Source organism: Leptonychotes weddellii, chromosome 2, assembly GCF_054177405.1.
Source record: "Leptonychotes weddellii isolate Sample4059 chromosome 2, ASM5417740v2, whole genome shotgun sequence".
Lineage (NCBI taxonomy): Eukaryota > Metazoa > Chordata > Mammalia > Carnivora > Phocidae > Leptonychotes > Leptonychotes weddellii.
In genome coordinates, this window is record NC_138370.1 from 166,397,833 (window position 1) to 166,419,715 (window position 21,883).

Here is a 21,883-nt window from a genome sequence, read left to right on the forward strand (position 1 = left end):
GGAAAAACCCCAAATATGTATAGTGTGCTATGTTTAAAATATTTATGTATTTTAATGTATGTGTATATAAATGTAGAGAAAGAGGTCTGAAAGTGTATACGCCAAATTGTTAAGTCTAAGATAAATGGAACTGAGGAATTAGGAGATGAAAGGAAAATTCCACATTTTTCTTCTATATATTTCTGTATTTGAATTTTGACAAGAATTGCATTCATGTTTTACTTGGTAATTTTAAAGTGAAATGAGAATAATTAAGAAAAAGGTATATTTTGAAAAAACTTTTTAAAAAACAAAAAGCCAAATGGTGACAGTTTTAATTAATATTAAACTAGCCACAAAGGTTCACCTTGTCAGTTGGAAAAGTATGGCCCATGCACCAGATACAGCCTGCTGCTTGTTTTCATACAGTTTGCAAGCTAAATGGAAGCTTATTTATACATGGATGTATACACAAATACATTTGAAAATATATACAGATGAAAATTACATAAAATTAAAATTTTAGTGTCCATAAAAGTTGAAAGAAGTTTTATTAGAAAACAGTTACAATCATTCATCATATATTCTTTGGCTGCTTTTGCACACCCACAGCAGAGCTGTCATTGCGACACAGGTCCACAGACTAAAATAGTTACTATCTGACCCTCAGAAAAGGTTTGCCAACCAATTTCAAAGAGTAACATATCATCATTATCAACTTTATGGAGAAATGTTCATAATCACATCCTAACGGTTTTTTTTTTTTTTAAAGATTTTATTTATTTATTTGAGAGAGAGAGAATGAGAGAGAGCACATGAGAGGGGGAGGGTCAGAGGGAGAAGCAGACTCCCTGCCGAGCAGGGAGCCCGATGCGGGACTCGATCCAGGGACTCCAGGATCATGACCTGAGCCGAAGGCAGTCGCTTAACCAACAGAGCCACCCAGGCACCCCATCCTAATGGTTTTAAGGAATGTCCCTAAACATATTGACTTTTTACTCTTTCAGTGTTCTGTCCAGCACAGAATATTCTTCAGACTCAATGCACATTCTTATTTATCCCTGCCTAGCCAAATAACTGACCCCTGATCAAGCATGACTTTGAGGGAGGGGGCTACATGGTTGACACACACAGGAACAAAAGTACAATCCAAACAAAAAGAAAAAATTTTACCTTAGTAAATACTCTGCATATACTATGGGCTCTGGCAAAATTTGCTCCAAAAATTCTTCACCTTCATCTCCTTTTGATTTCACATATTCACAAAGGACACGCCAATACAAAGCATTTTCAGGAGTTAATGTTTCCACTGGAATCAGTTTCCTTCATTTAAAAGGGAGAGAATAAGAGAAAGAATAATCTTAAAGTTAAAAATTTGAATGGAGTATAAAAAATGGGAAATAAAAAGCAGACCTGATTTATAACCAGCATCCTTTTAATTGCAAAGTCATTAACTTATCCACCCACACACAAATGAAAATATTTAGAGCAAAAGAAAAAAAAAAAGAATCAAACAAGCAAGCATACAATAGGGAAGCATGTCGTTGGACTTTCCATGGTAAGCTAATGCAAAAATCAAAGTAACAAAATGGGAAAAAAAAAGAATGCAGCTAAAGTAGTCTATGATAAGGTAGTGAGTTCTTACACAAGAGGGATAAATGAGAAAAGACATCCATCAGAGTAAAGAAAACACAAGTGAGGTAGATAAAAGCTATTGAAACAATCCGAAGTAATCAGAAAAGGACTAATTTTAATTGGAGAAGTTCACGAGTATCACATTTCAAGTAATGAATATATACCTGCCATCATTATTTTTACAGATTTCTGCCAGTTCATTAAGAGGAGCCACTGAAAATAAGGCATTGAGAACAGAGACTGCCACTTCAGGAGAATTTTCCACATCTAACCGATGAAGCAACTCTAATATATTTCCTTCAGTGAAACGTAACCAGCCTTGGAGAAGATGCTTCTGCATTGCTTGTTTCACAGCATCTGTTAAGTCATTTGAAATATAAGTGAACAGAGGCTCCCTCTAGCTTCCATTTCCTATATTTTGTCTGTATTAATGACCTTTTATCAGATTAATGTTAACATAAAATCAGTATTTATAATAAAAATGAGAAGAGACTAAGAACAACAAAGAAAAATACCAAAGAAAAAAAAAAGGTACAATAATATTGCAAAAATCACTATGCTGCTCACTTCTAATAAAAATGGAAAAGGCCCAAACCAATACCCAATCACTATCACGGCCTACAAAAATATCTGCATTCCTTCTCCCCAGGGTTCACGGGGCTTCAGTGTTAGTCCTGACATTATGATAGCGATTATTTCACCTGATGCCTGACTTCATCTATTACACGATTGTTATTTGCAGTAGTGAATCATACAAGCATGTATCACTGAACAAACTTTATTCTTAGTTTTTTAAGAAGTCATCCTCCCAGTCATTAGTCCTCTGACAATGTTTTGAAACTAAAGTTTTCTTGCTACAGCAAAATTAAGCTATCTTAGTCTTCTCATGGGGATTGGAAATTTAAGATATATTGTTCCTCATTATTCCTGTGAGCAGTCTCTAGTTTTAACAGAGAGAAAAAGAAAAAAAAAAAAAGGAAAATTACGCTAGTCTGATCATTCTTAATTTCTGTCTCCACAGTACAGCACACATTCTTATCAAGCTATACACAAAGGGGAGGGTGCCTGGGTGACTCAGTCAGTTAAGAGTCTGCCTTTAGGTCAGGTCATGATCCCAGGGTCCTGGGATCAAGCCCTCTGTCAGGCCTTCTGGGGCGGGGCGGTTGCTTCTCCCTTTCCCTTGGCTCCTCCCCCCACTCTCATGCTTTCTTTCTTTCTCTCTCAAATACAAAAAAAAAGGAAGAAAGAAAAGATATACACAAAGGGAATAGATAGCACTTTTTTAGAAGAGAGAGTTGAAAAAGAGTTCCTGCCCTCTGATATAAATTAGCTATATAGCCTTGAGATATAGTTTCATCTGTAAAACACAGGAAAATTAAAATAAACACTGCTCCTTTAACTACCAGGATCTTTAACCCTTTGAAATGTTTTCTACATGGTGTATCAAGCTAAATTTTGACAGGCTGTGTCATTGATGGGCTTACTTGACATAATTAAGAACACATGTTTTCTAAATCTTCTAAGTCTACTAAACGAAAATCTACTGATGTTTTGTATATACAGAAGTCTATCTTACCTGATCTGTCATTAAGACCTTGTTGAAGGAGCATTACTCTCTGAGCAATGGACATAGCTCTCATATGAACCTTTTCAGCTAAAACCTTAAAGAGATAGTAATAATAATAAGGTGGTCATTAAACTCAACATAGTCTACATATTTCATAACTAATAATATCTCCTTCATCTAAGAAAATAACCCAGAATTTCCAAAACAAATATCTGGTAACACATTTAATGTAATAAGAGTATACCTAAATTATCTATACTTTCTATCCATAAAAATCTCATAAAAATCCATAAAAATTGAAGAAATCATTATTACATGCCAAATATTTTTCAAAAGTATTTTAAGAATATGTCTACACAAGTTATTAGGCTTATTTACCTGATAAGCCAGCTTTCTGACAGTCTCTTTCACATCCTTGGTGCGCCCCACAATTTTTGGCAAAGTCTTTGCTGATGGTGCAATACATGATAACACTGCACGCCTAACTTCTGGATTTGAATCATTTTCAATCAAAGTAGCATATGCTAAAAATAGAGCAATACATTTTAGTACACTAAAGAAATATTATTTGGGCGCCTGGGTGGCTCAGTTGGTTAAGCAACTGCCTTCGGCTCAGGTCATGATCCTGGAGTCCCGGGATCGAGTCCCGCATCGGGCTCCCTGCTCAGCAGGGGGTCTGCTTCTCCCTCTGCCCTCTTCCCTCTCGTGCTGTCTCTCATTCTCTCTTTCAAATAAATAAATAAAATCTTTAAAAAAAAAAAAAAGAAATATTATTTATTTAACCACAGTCATAAGATAGCCCACATTTTGGTATTTGACAATGTCTTTAAAATAATAAAGATAATAAAGATAATTTTTAGTCTTACACATTTAATTTTAGCGGAAGATTTTTTTCCTGCCAACTTCCCTTAAAAAATAAATTAAGAAATTTGTCAAAAGACTAGGCACAAAGTCTAAAACTAAAAACAAAGAGCCCTAAAGATCATGGAAAATCCATCAATAAGATTGTCTTTTTTTTTTTTTTAAGATTTTATTTATTTATTCATTTGAGAGAGAGCACATGAGAGGGGGGAAGGTCAGAGGGAGAAGCAGACTCCCTGCTGAGCAGGGAGCCCAATGCAGGACTCCATCCCAGGACTCCAGGATCATGACCTGAGCCAAAGGCAATGGCTTAACCAACTGAGCCACCCAGGCACCCTGAGATTATGTCTTTGTTACTCTTCAAGATCTAAAAGAAAGCCTAGTATAGCAGGCAGTTTATTTTAAAGTAATAAGGTTTTATAAAGGGCTCATTATTTTGATTTTTAATGAGTCCTAAAGAAGGATGTAACTTCTAATTTTACTCCCTGAAATAAAATCCATTTCCTGTATTTAAATGTTTATTCAACTCTACTTCTCAAATTTTCCCCAGCTTTATAATTAAGTACTTGTTGACTATTAAACATTTATTTTGTACAATATTATTATGTGTACCATTTAACACCAAAAAGTATTAACTATCATCAGTTATCAAAACTGATTATAAAGCTATTAACGTTAGGTACAAAGAAAAAAATGAAAATGTGCCCAAAATGTAGCTAGGCATGTATGGAAAAGTGGAATATGACTATCTTTACGAGCCCAGAGGTAGAGAAAAATTTCTTAAATAAAAGAAAGTGCAAATCAAAAGAAAGAAAGGAAGAAAAGGGAAAAAAGTGCAAGTCATAAAGGCAGAGACTGATTAATTTTGACATTAGGAATTTCTGTCTAACAGAAGATATCCCAAAGAGGGTGAAACAAAGAGCCATCTAAAGTTGAAAAAAATCTACAATTCACACAACTCCAAAATTTCTTTCCAGAATAAGAACTCCAGTAAATCAATATGACAAACAGAAAAATGAGAACACATTAATAGGCATTATATAGAAGAAATACAATTGACTGTTAAATATATGAAAAGATGCATAAAAGGATATATTTCATACATACAACCAGATAAACAAAAATTTTAAAATCTGACAATATCTAACACTGGAGAGAATATGGATCAATGAATGTTTTTATGCACGGTTACTGGGAGTATTAATTAGTAAACTGTTTTATAGAACACTTGTACCTTATCTAATAAAGCTGAATGTGCACATATCCTAACAAATCCACCCTAGGTACACACCCCAGAAAAAACTAAGCTGTGCACCAGAAGCCATGATAAGGAAGTTCATAGCAACAACACCATTTTTTTCAGAACAAAATAACTGGAAACCAGATAGTCTGTCATTATTAGAATAATTAGCTGTGTTAACAATTCATTCGACAGAATGCTGTAAGACAGTAAATATATCAACATGGATGAATGTTACAATTATAAATAATTATTAGAAAGCACAGAAAAGTATGACTCATATAGCATACAAAACGATACGCAAAACTTTTTAGAGACACACACATGTGGCTAATTGTTTAAACAGAAAGACAAGAGAGTAATTAACCCAAAATTCAGGATAATCGTTAACTCTGAGAGTGGGGTGGGATGTAAGGTAGTCTTCAAAGGCACTGATGATGTTCTATTTTTTTAAGTTGGGTGGTGGCTACTTGAGTATTTTTAAAAATCATATATATATATATATATATATATATATATATGACCTATACTATTCCACATAGAGAGAGAAAAAAAAAACAAAACACCTCTCTACTGAGAATTTAACGAAGTCAAGGAAACTGAAAAAGATTTTAGGAAGCTACACATACCATTAACGACTGGACATTCATCATCTTTGGGATCCTGAAGTCGTGAAAGAGCCAGAACTGCCTGTATCCTCACATTTGGAATTTTATCTTTCAATCTAATAAGCATGGCTTCATTAATTTTATCAAACAAATCATCATCAATCTGGGCATTTTCTGGCATACTTCCCAAGAGCTTGTTTATGAGCTGGCACACTCTAAATCTAACTGCATTGCTGTTTGCTTCATGAGACTGAAACAGGAACAAATCAAAATTTATTTGCAATCACATACCATTTGAATTGTTTAGAATTCAGGAAGTTACAAAAGTAATTCATTACTCGCAGAGAAACTACAATGCTACCTTAATCCATATGCATACTAAAAGTATTAAAATATACACAATTCAGGGCGCCTGGGTGGCTCAGTTGGTTAAGCGACTGCCTTCGGCTCAGGTCATGATCCTGGAGTCCCGGGATCGAGTCCCGCATCGGGCTCCCTGCTCGGCAGGGAGCCTGATTCTCCCTCCGACCCTCCTCCCTCTCATGCTCTCTGTCTCTCATTCTCTCTGTCTCAAATAAATAAATAAAATCTTTAAAATATATACATATATACACAATCCAAAGTATAAGCTAAATTACAAGAGCATACTTCTCTTTGTAGGAATTTTTACTTTACTTCTAAAATAAAGAACTCATTTATTTATTTATTTATTTTAAAGATTTTATTTATTTATTTGACAGAGAGAATGAGATAGAGAGAGCGAGCATGAGAGTGGGGAGGGTCAGAAGGAGAAGCAGAGTCCCTGCTGAGCAGGGAGGCCAATGTGGGACTCCATCCGGGGACTGCAGGATCATGACCTGAGCCGAAGGCAGTCGCTTAACCAACTGAGCCACCCAGGCGCCCCTAAAATAAAGAACTCATTTAAAATGATGTGAGAACTGGCAAAGAGAGGTCATTAAAAACTTAATGCTGCATTTAAGTCCATTTTTTAATCTTAATGACAGTTCTAGTATTTCCTATAAAAGGCAGACTCATCCACATTTTGTTACTAAATACTTCATTCTCTAAAACACACAAACTCCCATGGCCCTTTTAATATAATAAAGTTTTCTACAACACTTCCCCAAAGTTCCAGTTTTCATACCTTTAAAAGAAAGGTAAACAAATAATTTAAAATGCCACCATCTTCCTCTTCCTCATCATCTTCCGTATCTGACTGGTGAAATGAAGTAACAAACTTGGCTGCAAAGTCTATTACTCTCTCCACCGCTGGTTCACGTTTATAGACCACCATAGCATATTTAAGATAATGGACAAACTCCTCATGAAAAACTGTTTTAACATCCATCTGAAAGACAAAAGAGAAACGCTTCACAAACTGCACTGATATAATCCCTTTTTCCCAACAGTACCCTAAGACTTCTTAAAGTACTAGTCGTAACTCAAACTAAAATCATTATTTAGTAAACTCTCAGGTGAGTTTCCAAACTATCAAAGGAAAAAAAATTGCACAGATCTCTCTCCAGAGAAATGTACTTCTCCAAGGAAGAAAACAAATGTGAATGTTGACAGTGAAAGGATCCCTTTGACTTTAATACCCTTTAAATTCTCAATATGCCTTGGTGCCAGTTTAGTAAAAATATGCTTCTTCATGAAACAACTCAAAATCAACAATGGCTTTCATATTTTACCACATTTAGCCTTACTCTTACACAGCGATTTCCTTTTGATATAACGTTCACATCCTATCTCATATCCTTAAACCCGATTATACTGACTTACAATTTTTCTTGGACCTCAAGATAATTTTCCCGAAACTCACTGTCCTGTTCTTCTCACGGCACCACTCAAAACAGTATTTACTTAAATAGGAAGAGCCGGGTCCTAATGGTTAATTTGTTATTTGGTGATTCGATTCTATTTAACTGTGAATAATCTGGCGTTCCTGATGTGGGCGGTGACCTGAGGGACAACAACCGCTTAACTACCCCGTTCAGGATCCACCCAGCCGCCCAACACTTGGCGCCAGGTCGCCCCGGTGCTCGTAAACGTTGCTCTCCAAATTCACAAAGAATTAACGGTCCGCGCCGGAGGCCGCTGGGAAGAGGGGGTGCCCGGGCGACCTGGGGCAGGTCTCCAGACCTCTCCGAACTGGGTCGGGAGGTTCAGAAGGTTGGAGTCCGGAGGGCCACGGGAGGCCCCTGGGGAACGCTGGTCCGGGGAGAGCGAGGGGCGGCGGCCGAGGCCCGGGGCCGCGCTTACCGTGCGGTAGGTGCGGCTCAGCGCCACCACCAGCTTCGCCTGGTTCTGGTGCGGCTGCTGCGCCAGCTGAAAGGCCTCCTTAACCGGCAGCAGCTTCTTCTCCGCCCCCATGGCGCCGGCACCCGGCCGGGACGAGCCTCGTCCGCTCCGGGCTGCAGGGTCCCTACGGCCCGCAGGTCAAGTTTACAGAGGCGCCTCGGGTTCCGGTCAGCAGGCAGCTGAGCACCCAGGGTGGAGTTACCGCCAGAGCGTTCAAATAATTCCCGCGGGGGAAGGAAATACCGCGAGACTGCCGCGAGAGCGGGAAGAGATGGATCCCTCCCTGAATTACGGCAGTTTGGGCGCATGCGCTTAGGATCTGCGCCGCGGTTCTCCGAGTGGGAAGTAGCGTTTGTAAGGGGAGGGGGCGTCGGCTCGTCTGGAAGTGGTGTCAGCTACTTACCGAGCCGTGGTGCTACTGTCCGGGCGGAGCTCGTGGTGCTAGACCTAGCTGGGTCGTGCAGCTGGGCGTGGGGCGAGAAAGAAGAAAGGATCCTCCATGGGTGAGAACAGGGAATCCGCTGAGGGGAACAATTCCTGCTCCGGCTAAGGGGGAGCAGGGGATCCCGGGCGTAAGGGTTCGTGTGGAGATCCGTCGAGAAGGGAAAGAGGGCGTGCTGGAGGCTGGGCAGCGTCCCGGCTTCCACTGAGAAAGCGGACGTTCCCCATCTGCTGAGGGGGACGTTACGAGGTGTCCTGATGGAAGCGGGCCTCTGTCATTTTAAACCTTAGGACCTCGGCTGGTGGAGGGTCTGCAAGAGGGAGGCAGTCTGGGAAGAGCTGCGAAGAGAGGCATGATTTAATTTAGACCTAGCTTACTCTAGAGGCACCAGCTTTCGAGGCCTAGTTTACAAAGGTGCATGACGACAATGTATTCAACAAAGGAGAACACAGGGGATGGTGTTCAGGGTAGTGGTAAAGATAAAGAAATTTGGAGTGCCTTCGAGCAGGAACTAGGTCTTTAAACTTAAAAAAAAAAAATGGTATTATATCAGACAAAAACGAACATCTCTGTACTCACAGCCAACCAAAGAAATAGAAGATTACAAAGCCGCCTGTATACCTTTTTCCTTTTGAATTACCTTCTCTCTCCTGCATTAACGGCTTTTCTGAACTCAACTGTTTTATGTATTAATGACATATGAATAAGTCTCTGAATAAATATACTGTATTGTTTTCATGTTCTAACACTATATAAATCATCATTTGCAAACAAAATAATCCTTTGCAACTTGCTTTTTTCAATTAATATTGTTTTTGAGGTTTATTCATATGGATACTTTCATAATACTAACTTACACCTTATGGACCCTTATTTGCCAGACACTGTTGTAAGCACTTTACTTCATTCAGTCCTTACAAACAGCCCCAATAAGGTAACTTCTAGCTTCTTTTAAGATGAGGAAACTGAGGCACAGACGGTTTCTATAGTATTCTGTTCTATGAATATTTGATAATTTATTCATCCATTCTCTTGCTTCATATTATACATACAACATAAGTATTCAAATGCTAGTTAAAGTAATGAATATGGTAGCATTTGGGTTGCCTATAATTTCAAAATTATCAGGAGGTCCAATTCTGAAAAGGCAAAAAAGGATGAGTATTTTAGGTTAATCAGCTGGAACAAAAGCATAGAGGCCCAAGAATTTATAGGATATACTGCCAGCATAATCTCACTATAGATAAAATGTAGAATGCCTGGAAAGCTGTGGAGAAAGCTAGAAAGGGCATTAATTTATTAACCAAATATCCAAATATTATTATTTCAACATATAATCAGCAAATTATTAGTGAAATGATTTACATTCTCTTTTTTCCCTACTAAGTCTTTGAAATTCGGTGTTATTTTACACTAGCCACATTTTGGGTGCTCCATAGACACATGGGGCCAGTGACTACATTATTGGATAGTGTGAAACGATTCTTATTTTGAGAACCACTGTATATGCCATTTGTTTTTCATGTAAAATTGGCAAACTAAAAATTAGAACAAACTAACATTTGGAGACATTTTTCTTATTTTGTGGCCTTTAATTGCTCAGCTCTTTTTATGCCCTGGGTCCCTGCTACCTATGTTCCTCTGAATGTGAAGTTTCTAACAATATTATTTCCTTTACTGTATTTTATTTGGTGATTTCTCCACAAATGAGAGATGACTTTGTATCATTTTGTCAGTTACTGAGGGATGAGGCATCTGGCCACCAGAGGTCAGCCTAACTATTTTGATTAGCTTTTTTTAGGATTTAATAACATGTTTTTGTTTAGTATTTTTTGAACATAAAAAGATGGATTACAAAATGAAAAGGCAACGTTTGGAATGGGAGAAAATATTTGCAAACTATATTTCCCTTAAGGGGTTAGTATCCAAAATATATAAGAAACTCCTACAATTCAATAGCAAAAAAGCAAAAACCCAATTAAAAAATGAGCAAAAGACCTGAATAGACATTTTTCCACAGAAGACATACAGCCAACAAGTATATGAAGAAGTGCTCAACATCACTAATCGCCAGAGAAATGCAAAGCAAAACCTCAATGAGATATCACCTGACACCTGTTAGGATGACTATTAGAAAAAAATCAAAAGATAAAAAGTGTTAGAATGTGGAGAAAAGAGAACCTTTATACATGTTGGTGGGAATGTAAATTGATACAGCCATTATATAGAAAACAGTCTGGAGTTTCCTCAAAAAATTAAAAAGAGAAATCCCAGTGTGGTCCAGCAATCCTATTTCTAGGTATATATCCAAAGGAAATGAAATCACTATCTCAAAAGATGTATCTGCACTCCTGTGTTTATTGCAACATTAGTCATAGTAGCCAAGATATGGAAACAACATAAGTGCCCATCAATGGAAGATGTGATTTATATATAATGGAATACTCTTCAGTCTTAAAAAGGAAGGAAATCCTGCTATTTGCTACAACATGGGTCCGCCTACAGGATATTCGGCTAAGTGAAATAAGTCAGACACAAAGGCAAATATCGTATAATCCTGCTTATAGGTGGAATCTAAAAAAGTCAAACTCCTAGTAACAGAGTAGAATGGAAGTTATCAGGGGCTTGGAGGATGGAGGAAATTGGGAGATGTTGGACAAAGTAAAAACTTGGAGTTATAAATTCTGGAGACCTAATGTACAACCTGGTGACTATAGTTAGTAATTATGTATACCTGAAATTTGCTGAGAGTAGATCTCAAGTGTTCTCACCACACACAAGAAAATGGTAACTCTGGGGTAATGGTTGTATTAATAGCTTGTTTGCAGTAATCATTTCACAATATATACATGTATCGAAACATCACATTGTACATGTTAAATATATACAACTTATCAATCATACCTCAAAGCTGGTAAAAAAAAAAGATGCTATATTAAACTTAAACATTCTAGTCTCACTGCCTTAAAGCTCACCTGTTTCTTGAGTTTTGCTTTTAGTTTTGTGGGAAAAAAGAACAAGTGATACCTGGGAATAAATTTCTTCCTGTCCTTGGTAAACTTAGTTTAGTTGAAGATATAACAAAACTGAAGATTTTGTAAGGTAAGGCTATGTAGTTCTGAAATTATGGTAAAATCATTCTTTAAAGGTAAATTATACATAGGAATAAATGGAATAGCTGTGTTTAATTCAGTTTTGATGTGGGAAAATTATACACGTGGATTATAAAGGAGTAACAGTGATGGGTTCACTCTAGAATTTACATGTGCCCCCAAAGAGACTTTGTCTTATTTCTGCTAAAAAAGTAGAGTGGGCCTTTTAAAGAATGCTTTGAGTAACACAATAACAAGAAAAGCCCAATAATGATCTTGCAGATGGAATCTAGTAAAAAATGTATCAATATTGATCCTGCTTTAAAATTTTTTTCATTTGTCTTTGTGCAACATATTACCCAATCACCTGAATATAATTGGGAATTTTTATCTTCATAGAATAAAAATAGAACATGCTTGTATAGTTACTTACAGCAGACCTTTGTCATTCTCTCATTTTCTTTCAAAAGACATCCTAAGCCGTAGTATGTGCCAGACATTTTGGGGAACAGAGTTAAGTAAAAAGAATGTGTAGAAGCCAGAGAAATGTTCTTCAGAGGAGTATTGACCTGAAGCCATACCATATGATGTTATTACCACAATTCAGTGTGTATTTGAAACTAGAGATGTTTACTAACTCATTTTGAAAATCACTCCTACAGAATGGCATAAATGGGATGTTGATATTTTGGGTTTTGCTTTTTTCATTTAGAGTTCTGCCTTTAGTACATCCGTGTTGCGACGTATACGTCTAGTGTGCTTTTACCACATTTTGCTTATCCACTCCTTCAGTGATGGAAACCTACAATACTTCTAATTCCTTACCATCAAAGATGAAGCTTCAGAGTACATGTTGGTCTTACGGAGAACTTCTTTACTATATATATACACAAGAGTAGAATTGCTGGATCATGAGATGTGCAAATAGTTTGGCCAAATGATACAGCCAGATTTCTCTTCCCCAGACTGTAATATCACCAGCAGTACTGGTTCCTACAGGTCTTGTTCCTTTGTCTCCTCACTAACACTTGGCATTGTCTTCAGCTTTCTAATTTTTACCAAATAGAATAATGTGATAACTCTTTACTCATCATATGGCTAATGGCCGGTTGATTTTCTCTTCTGTAAATTGAATATTTTTGTCCTTTGCCCTTTCTTTATTGAGGTTGTTATCTTTTTGTTGTGGATTTGTAGTTAACTTAGTTCTTGATATCTTTAGTTCAATCCAGAAATAATTTTGATGTGATTGAATTCATCATTTTTTGGTCTTGTGCTTTATGGTTTTTTCATTTAAAAGTCTCCTGGGGGGTGTCTGGGTGGCTCAGTCAGTTGGGCCGCCTACTCTTGATTTCGGCTCAGGTCATGATCTCAGGGTGATGAGATCAAGCCACACGTGGGGCTCTGTGCTCAATGTGGAGTCTGCTTGTCCCTCGCCCTCTGCTCCTCCTGCCCTCTCCACACTCATGCTCTCTCTTTCTCTCTCTCCGCCTCTATCTCTAAAATAAGTAAAATCTTAAAATAATAATAATAAAAATAAAAGTCTCCCTGGCCCCACGTCACAATGATACTCTATATTCATGTATTATGTTCCTTTAACTTCATAGTTTACCATAATCACTTAGGTCTTTCATCCAACGTGAGTCCTCCTTTGTATGTAGCATTATATATATATAAATTATATATATATATAAACACTAAACATTGGTTTTCTTCATGTAATGAGCCAGCTTTACCAATATTATGTACTAAATACTTTCATTACTCCTTGATTTATTTGCAAACTTTACTTTGTACTACATTCCAAAACTTCATATGGCTGTATTTCTGAGTTTTGTTCTGTTCGATTGGACTATTTGTTCCAATACACTAACTCTACCCTCTTTTAATTTCTGTGACTTTTCTAGTATGTGTTAATATCTTGTAGGCCAAGAACCCCCTTCACTCTTCTGTTTAAATCATTGGTTTGGCTGCATGTGCAATTTTATTCTTTTCATATTGGGATTGTATAAATCAATTTGGAGAAACTTTTTATAATATTCATTTGTTCCATCCAAGATTTTTAAATCATCTTTATGTCCTTTATTAGAATTTTACATTTTTCATAGAGGTCTTATATATTATTAAGTAGTTCCTAGATCCTAGTTTCCTAGTTTGGGTTTTTTTTGTTTTTTTTTTTCTCACTGTGGTGAAGGGTATATATGTAATACATTTTTTTAGTTAGTATTGCTTGTGTAGAAGTTAAAAGTTCCTGGGTTCAAATCCACATCCTGTCACTTAGTAGAGGTATGGCCTTGGGCAGGTAGCTTAAACCTCATGTTTAAAATGAGGTACTTAAAAAAGTACCTGTCGGGCGCCTGGGTGGCTCAGATGGTTAAGCGTCTGCCTTCGGCTCAGGTCATGATCCCAGGGTCCTGGGATCGAGTCCCGCATCGGGCTCCCTGCTCCTTGGGAGCCTGCTTCTCCCTCTGCCTCTCTCTCTCTGTCTCTCATGAATAAATAAATAAAATCTTTAAAAAAAAAAGTACCTGTCTTGTAGGGTTGTTAGGAGAATTTTAAATGAGTTAACATTTGCAATTCCTAGAATAGTAAGTGGTATATACTAAATAATAATGAATATCCATAGATTATTCTTAAATCCAGGAACTTCGTTGAGCTCTTTTATTAGCTTTGTTTATATGTTAGTTTTTTTTAATTAGATGACCATATCTCTTTTCTTCCAGTTCTGACACCTGTCATTTATTCTTTTTTTATTTTATTCTTATTTTTGTAACATTGATTAGGACTTTTGGTACTGATCAGACAATATCAGGCATCATGGTTATCCTTATCTGATTTTATTTTTAGAGGGAATATATCTAAAATTTCTCATTCAGGTTATACTTGCTGAAAGTTTTTGATGATAACCTTTACCAAGTTAAGAGGGTAACTTTTCTGCCTAGATTGGTAAGAGTATTTTGTTTTGTTTTTGAAGGAACTAAGAAAGGTTAAATATACACAGTTGATAAAATAATCGTTTGGGGTTTTTTTGGCTTTATTTTCTTACCATGGTGACATATATTTATAAATTTTTTGAAGTTGAGGTATTCTTCCTTTCCCTGGGATAAGTTCTATGTGATAGCATATTCTTTTTTTTCTTTAATCTATTAGATTTTGTTAGGTAATATTTGGAATTTTTGCAAGTGAAATGAGCCTGTACTTTTTTTATTTGGTTCATCTTTAGGTTTGGAATTAATATTTCATTATCCTTATAAAAGGAGTTTGTCAGTTTATATGCTTTTTTCTTTTTTCCAAAACAAATAGGTGTTAATTTCCTTGGAATTTTAGTGGAACTCACTTATAAAACCATATAGGCCTGGTGCTTTTAAAAGGAGGTTGGTACCTTTTCATTTTCTTTAACACTTACTGGTTTGTTCTATTCAAGTTATCTACTTCTTCCTATGTGAGTTTTAGTATTTTCTTCCAGAATTCAGCCATTTCACCTAGATTTTCACATTTAGTATATATTTGTTATTTTTTTTTTAAGATTTATTTATTTACTTATTTATTTGTCAGAGAGAGAGCACAAGCAGGGGAGAGCGTCAGGCAGAGGGAGAAGCAGGCTCCCCACCGAGCAAGGAGCCCAGTGCGGGACTTGATCCCAGAAGCCTGGGATCATGACCTAAGCCAAAGGCAGACACTTAACCAACTTAGCCACCCAGACGTCCTCTGTTTTTTTATTTTTAATCTCTTTTTGTGTTCTTAAGTCTCTCAGTAAGTTTCACTAGTTCATTTTTCTTATTCATATTTTCACAAAAACCATCTTTTAGTTTTGTCAGTCTTTTCTATTCTCATATGCTATTTCATTTCTGCCTTTATTTCCTTCCTGCTTATTTTGCTGTTGCTCTTTTCCATTATTTTGAATTGAATGCTTAACTTGTAGATATTTAAACTTCCTCATTTCCTCGTCAGTGTATTCAAAGCTATAATTTTCTTTCAGGTACGTGTTTCCCATGTCCCACAAATTTTGCTTTGTATGGTTTATATTATTTGGTTTTAGTATTTAACATCCTTTATAATTTCCATTTTAACCCATGAGTTATTTAGCTTCCCAACATAGGATTACTTTTAACTATCTTTTAATATTTACCTTTATTGCATTTTGGTCAGAGAATTTAGTCTGAACGAAATAGACCCTTTAGAACTAGTTATACTTTATAACCTAATACATGATCTATTTTCATGTGTGTATATGTGCACTCTCAAACATCTATTCAGTTTGGTATAGAGTTCTGACTACTGATAAAATACCTAAAGTATATTAATATTTTGATTGTTTTCAGGCTTCTTATATCTCCTGCTTATATAGTTCTGTCCATTGTTACTTGAGAAATTTTGAGGATGTGCTTTCAGGATCATAAACATTTATGATGAGTACTATATAATTTTATTCTGTTCCTTTTACTGATATTATTGTCCATCTTTGTCCCTTATATGTTTTGACTTGAAATCTTTTTTGTTGGGTATTAAGATTGCTATCTCAGCTTTATTTTGGTCCACAGTTGCCTGATACATCTTTTTTCGTTCTTTTATTTTTTTGCCTTTCTATGTCTTTTTGCTTTGAAGTATCTTCTGTTAATTGCATATTATTGAATCTTGTTTTGTTTTTTTAATCCAATCAGAGTGTCTTTTAACTGTGAGTTTAAACTGTTTACATTCATTGTAATTTCTACTATATTAAGAATTACACCTGGAAGAAAAAAAAAATTTACACCTGCCATCTTCTCTCATATCTATAGAGTATGGTTATATGACCACAACCTTTGGGTCCCAACAAGAGTCGCACGCAGCTCTACAACCAGAACAGGTCCCCTAAAACTAATCCCAATAAGCACATCTAAAGGGAAAAAAGTACCTTTTACAGCTCTCTATTGAGTTTGGGGCATAAGGGAACTGCTCTTGCAGAAGTAATTTTCTGGGCTAGAACAGTGTACTAAAAAATAAACTGACCCAGGGCGCCTGGGTGGCTCAGTTGGTTAAGCCACTGCCTTCGGCTCAGGTCATGATCCTAGAGTCCCGGGATCGAGTCCCGCATCGGGCTCCCTGCTCTGCAGGGAGTCTGCTTCTCCCTCTGACCCTCCTCCCTCTCATGCTCTCTGTCTCTCATTCTCTCTCTCTCAAATAAATAAATAAAATCTTTAAAAAAAATAAACTGACCCAAATATGTACCAATAAGTGATTAGAATGACACCAGGCTCTCCTTCCCAGGAGTCATTCCCAGTAGAAAAATCTGCCTAAGACTATGAGCTAGAGATGGAAAAGCCCAGTAAGCGTTCATGTTCAGCATCTGTGTTCTTAGATACTATATAAAGTTAGAAGGACAATAATGTTACCCATTGCTTTCAAGCTTTAATATCATTTCTCTAGTCTTCTCATTCACAGGTTAAAGCTACCTTTCCAGATAGTTCAACAACTAAGTCACCAGTTTCCAAGGGCATTTGCACCACCTATGGAAAACATCGGATCCGTGTACACCAGATGTCCCTGACAACTCATCCCACCATCTCCCTGAACAAAATTTGCACCAACAGCGGACAAGAAAGGCAACCATTGTTTCTTTTATTACCAAGTAGATATAACATCCCTGCCAACAAAACAATACACAAAGTGTCTCTTCACAGTATCACGACCAGTTGAGAACACGCTAAGAAAATCAGCTTGCCTAGATGAGGACCCCTTCTCTTCTTGGGTAGCCAGGATTTGAAGGAGAGACTCTGACCTGTACCACTGGTAAGTGACTTAACACTTTTACACACTGAACTGGTCCTGAGAACTGAGATGTCTTCTTTATAAGTGAAGAATATGCAACATAATCTTGAAGAACTGCACAGTGATATGAGCCAGAGGCATACTGTGTGTGTGTGTAATGGACTGACAAATTAATCTTGTTGAAGGATTTTTCATCTTTTGTTTCTATTTGCTAGTTTTAGTCAGTATTTTGCTGGCTTAGATTATTACCTTTTTCTGGTTTCTGCTTCTAATCTAATGGGTCCCAGAAATCCCTCTCCTGACCCTGTATCAGAATCAGAAAGTGAGGAAGAAGAAAATGCTAACTACCTAAATGAGAGTTCTGGGCAAGAGTGGGATTCCTCTGAAGAAGAAGACCCTGTGGTGCCCAACCTCACACCTCTTGAGAGTCTTGCCTGGCAGGTTAAGTGCCTTTTAAAATACTCTACAACTTGGAAACCTTTAAATCCTAATTCCTGGTTATATCATGCTAAACTCTTGGATCCAAGCACACCAGTTCATATACTTCGGGAGATAGGTCTAAGACTCTCCCATTGCTCCCATTGTGTACCCAAACTGGAACCAATTCCCGAATGGCCTCCTCTGGCTTCTTGTGGAGTCCCACCTTTTCAAAGGCCCCTTACAAATGCCAGTCGGCTTTCTAGAGATCATGCCACTCTAAACGGAGCACTGCAGTTTGCCACCAAACAGTTAAGCCGGACATTGAGTAGAGCCACTCCCATACCTGAATACCTAAAACAGATCCCTAATTCATGTGTTTCTGGTTGTTGCTGTGGCTGGTTAACTAAAACAGTTAAGGAAACAACCCGCACTGAACCCATCAACACTACTTACTCGTACACTGACTTCCAGAAGGCAGTTAACAAACTCCTAACCGCATCACTCTAAAGACCCACCATTTGTTCTGCTATCTCTCATATTGCTAACTGGGAAGGAAGTACAAAGTCACACACGCCATAGTTGAAAAGCAAATGCCTTCTCAACCAAACCATACCCTGTCCTAACAAGCCCTTAAGTACTACCAAGTACAGTGGTACCATAACTCAGCTACAAAAAATGCATGGTGATCATGCCCTTTGACAGACCCTGTGGATAAAATGAAAGCTTGAGTAGAAAATTAGACAAAAGGGACCATATTACAAAAGTTTAGTTGACTGTTGTCCACACTCAGTTCTCCCCCTCCGCCACCTGCCCAATTTATTCTGCCTTTCTGAATGGACTCTTAACCAGATATTTCATTGTGAACGGGAAGGAAGAAGTAGTAGGTCCCTACCCCTTTTGTTACCTAACCTTCAGAATAGCCAGTGGGGAAGAGGGAACTTAGCTATTCCCAATAACACCTCTCTGAGCATACTCTTTTCTAACAATTTCTATGAGATAGTTGCATTAATTGGAATTCCTTAGACAAAAGAAAATGGTGGGGCTATGAATTTATCTCCCAGCTTTTATACAGATAGCCCTATATATGGCACCCTTTAGGGTTCCTATTTTGGAGGGGAGGGAGTGAAGTTTCAAACCAAGGCTGCACTGCTTCAGGCCTATTACAGTACCTGCAGCTACAGTATAAACCTTTATACATTAAGCTCCCACCAGGCTGTCTCTAGCTACATTGGCCTAAAAATTGTAACCAGGGGTTAAACAGACACCTGTTCTGCGGGGAATAGGTTTCCTGCATCTGGGCATTCAGACTTTGGTCAAGAGCAGATCACATTTTAAAAGACCAATGGGAAAGGATTAAAAGCATTTATGCTTTCAATATTAACTGCTAATGAATTAAAATATTTCATCTGCATAATGTTCTCAGCAGTACTTTATGCACTGTTTACATCCATTGCAAACTTTTCAGGAACTCTTCTAACTTTAAAGAACTTAGCACTACAGAAAATCTCAGCCTAATTACAATCAGAAGTTGGAGTTTTTAGCAGCATTGTTTTTCTACATAGATTAGCTTTAGATTTTCTTCTAGCTCAACAAGGAAGAGTATGTACCCTTATAAATGAATCTTGCTGCATTTATTGAAATGAGTCAAAACATAGAAATCATACATAAAAGAAGATTCATGGGACCAATAAATCTTTTCACACACCTACAATAGAGTGAAACCTGTGTGTGTGATCCTGGTTGACTGGGCATCTAAAAGGAATCAGAAAATAGATTGTTAAAGATCCTATATCCTTTCATTTTACTTTTACTTTTTTCCTATTCTCCATAATTAAGTGCTGTATATGATGTGGCATCAAAAAAATGGAAGCATTAATGGAATCACAAATTCTATACATGTATAGCAACTTTAAGGAGAGAGAAGAATGTTTATAATCCAATGAGAATTTCTGCTGAGCCTTAGTTGTCATGTCTTAAGGAAAAAAGAGGGACCTGTAGTAGGTAGGAAAGATATCTGTGAATGGAAAATTACTGAACTGAAAACATACCATACTGTTAGTGTAATTGAATGTATCAGAAACTGTTCCTATGTAGAGATGTTCTGTGAAATTGGGTTTTTTAAATGTTATAAAAACCTGTTTCCCTTTTTTTTTTTTCCTTAAGGGGAAGGTGGGAAGAGGTAGGGAGGTCTGAAAATTAAAATATACTGATGTTTATGTAACCATAATATGTTTCTTTTTCTCTGTGTGTGTATACAAAAGTGCCTTGCTCCTGAAGCATTTTTGCTATTCACTCCGAAAGGAAGCCTTTCCCCAGCTCTGCAGCTGAATAAACCAACAGCTTTGTACGTGCTGAAGAGTATGGTCATTTGTTCTCAACAAATGAAGTAGATCCTGCTTTGCTTAAGGCATATTCAACATTCACTAAATGCTAAATAGAGTCAACTGATCAGATAGATAACATACATACATACAATATAGTGTCTCTGATAGGAGGTGACTTGGGAGCTCTAGATAATGAAACATACTTGTAAAAGAAAATGTCAGATATTCAGTCAAGACCCGGATTTGAACCCATTTGTTTGTATATGTTAGGTAATTACGGGTTACACAAAATGAGAGATACCTGGAAAAGCCTTAAGCCTTTACTTCTTTTTGTGTGCCATGGACGTGGGGTTAGGGGTGGATTTACCACTTGCACACTCTCCCTCCAAGGGATTAGGAGAAATGACAAATTTACTATGTTTTCATAGAAATATTTATCTAAGGAAACAGGATTTCTAAACCAAGAGACATTAATAAAGGTACTGTTCTCTTGCAATGCAGATAGGCAGCCTTTTTTTGTTAAAGCGGTCCAGATACTTTGAGCACAGAAGACCATAATCATGTCTTTTAAACCCATCAGCTTTCCTAAGAGAAGGAAAAAATTGATACATGTCTGATGAGGGACAGATTTAAGTCGCCTTTCGGGGATTATCCTCCTGGGGCTCCTATCACAAGTATCCATTTAAAAAAATTTATCTATGATGAATATAATGTTCTGTTATTAGAGTAGATTATTAAAGCTGTTAGGGAATTTAGAAATCACTTGGGTTATTTTCTTACTGATACATAAATTCTCTCTTCTGTCTCTAATAAATTATTTTCTACTTTTGGCTTCCGTATTAGAGAATTTAATGCCTTTTGGAGCAGCCCATTACTTTTAAATGTCTCTTGTTAGAAATTTAGTCATTCATCTAATAATAGTATGGAGTGCTTACTATAATCCAGACCCTGGGAGTGCAAAATTAAATAAGATACTATACATAAGAAATCAGTTTTAAAATATATTGAACCAGGGTGCCTGAGTGGCTGAGTCGGTTAAGCATCTGACTTCAGCTCAGGTCATGATCTCAGAGTCCTGGGATCAAGCCTGAGCCCTGCATCTGGCTCCCTGCTCAGTGGGGAGTCTGCTTGTCCCTCTCCCTCTGCACTTCCCCCTGCTTTGCTCTCTCTGTCTCTCAAATAAAATCTTTTTAAAAATAATAATATATATTGAACCAATGTAAACTACCCCAAAGCTTTTGGCCATTGATGCTGTTTTCGCTCTCTAGGGTCACATTAAACTAGCCTAATCCTTATACAGACCCTTAGATATTTGTAAATATGTGGCCATCCAAGTGTAGTGGAAAGTTACATGGAGGGCACACTCCAACAATGAAACCCCAAAAGGGGTAGTCACCTAAGGGAATAGATAAAGAGGCCTTTTATACCCAGATTTAAGTTGTATTTGATAAGTTCACGAGGCAATGGCACATAAAGATCAGGGCCAGGAGTGTTTTGCTCATGTGACTGGGGTACATGGAAAAGCCCAGAAAGTTTGGGTAACTTGTCAGACTTCATGATACAAGTCTGTGCAAGCTCCTGGCATATGAGCCCACCAGTGAGCAATATCCACTGGACTGAGGGAAATTGAGGGAGCTGTATTAGCTGACACCAACCACCAGTATTTCTC

General features: G+C 37.2%; 2 protein-coding genes across 2 annotated transcripts in view; one reads left to right on the forward strand and one right to left on the reverse strand.

Moving 5' to 3' along the window:
- Positions 1-8,407, reverse strand: part of NCAPG (non-SMC condensin I complex subunit G) — a 53,837-nt gene extending 45,430 nt beyond the window's left edge. Inside the window, exons 1-7 of the mRNA XM_081812569.1 lie at positions 8,153-8,407; positions 7,035-7,238; positions 5,912-6,140; positions 3,560-3,705; positions 3,191-3,275; positions 1,779-1,971; positions 1,153-1,302 (exon numbers count right to left, since the gene is read on the reverse strand). Of these exons, the coding sequence (XP_081668695.1) occupies positions 1,153-1,302; positions 1,779-1,971; positions 3,191-3,275; positions 3,560-3,705; positions 5,912-6,140; positions 7,035-7,238; positions 8,153-8,263 (1,118 nt within the window). The 5' untranslated portion in view covers positions 8,264-8,407. The remainder of the gene's footprint in view (positions 1-1,152; positions 1,303-1,778; positions 1,972-3,190; positions 3,276-3,559; positions 3,706-5,911; positions 6,141-7,034; positions 7,239-8,152) is intronic.
- Positions 8,408-14,255: 5,848 nt separating this feature from the next.
- DCAF16 (DDB1 and CUL4 associated factor 16) lies at positions 14,256-20,242 on the forward strand. The gene has a single exon (XM_006731197.3). The coding sequence runs from the start codon at positions 17,747-17,749 to the stop codon at positions 18,395-18,397; it is 651 nt and encodes a 216-aa protein (XP_006731260.1). The 5' UTR covers positions 14,256-17,746; the 3' UTR covers positions 18,398-20,242.
- Positions 20,243-21,883: the final 1,641 nt, after the last annotated feature.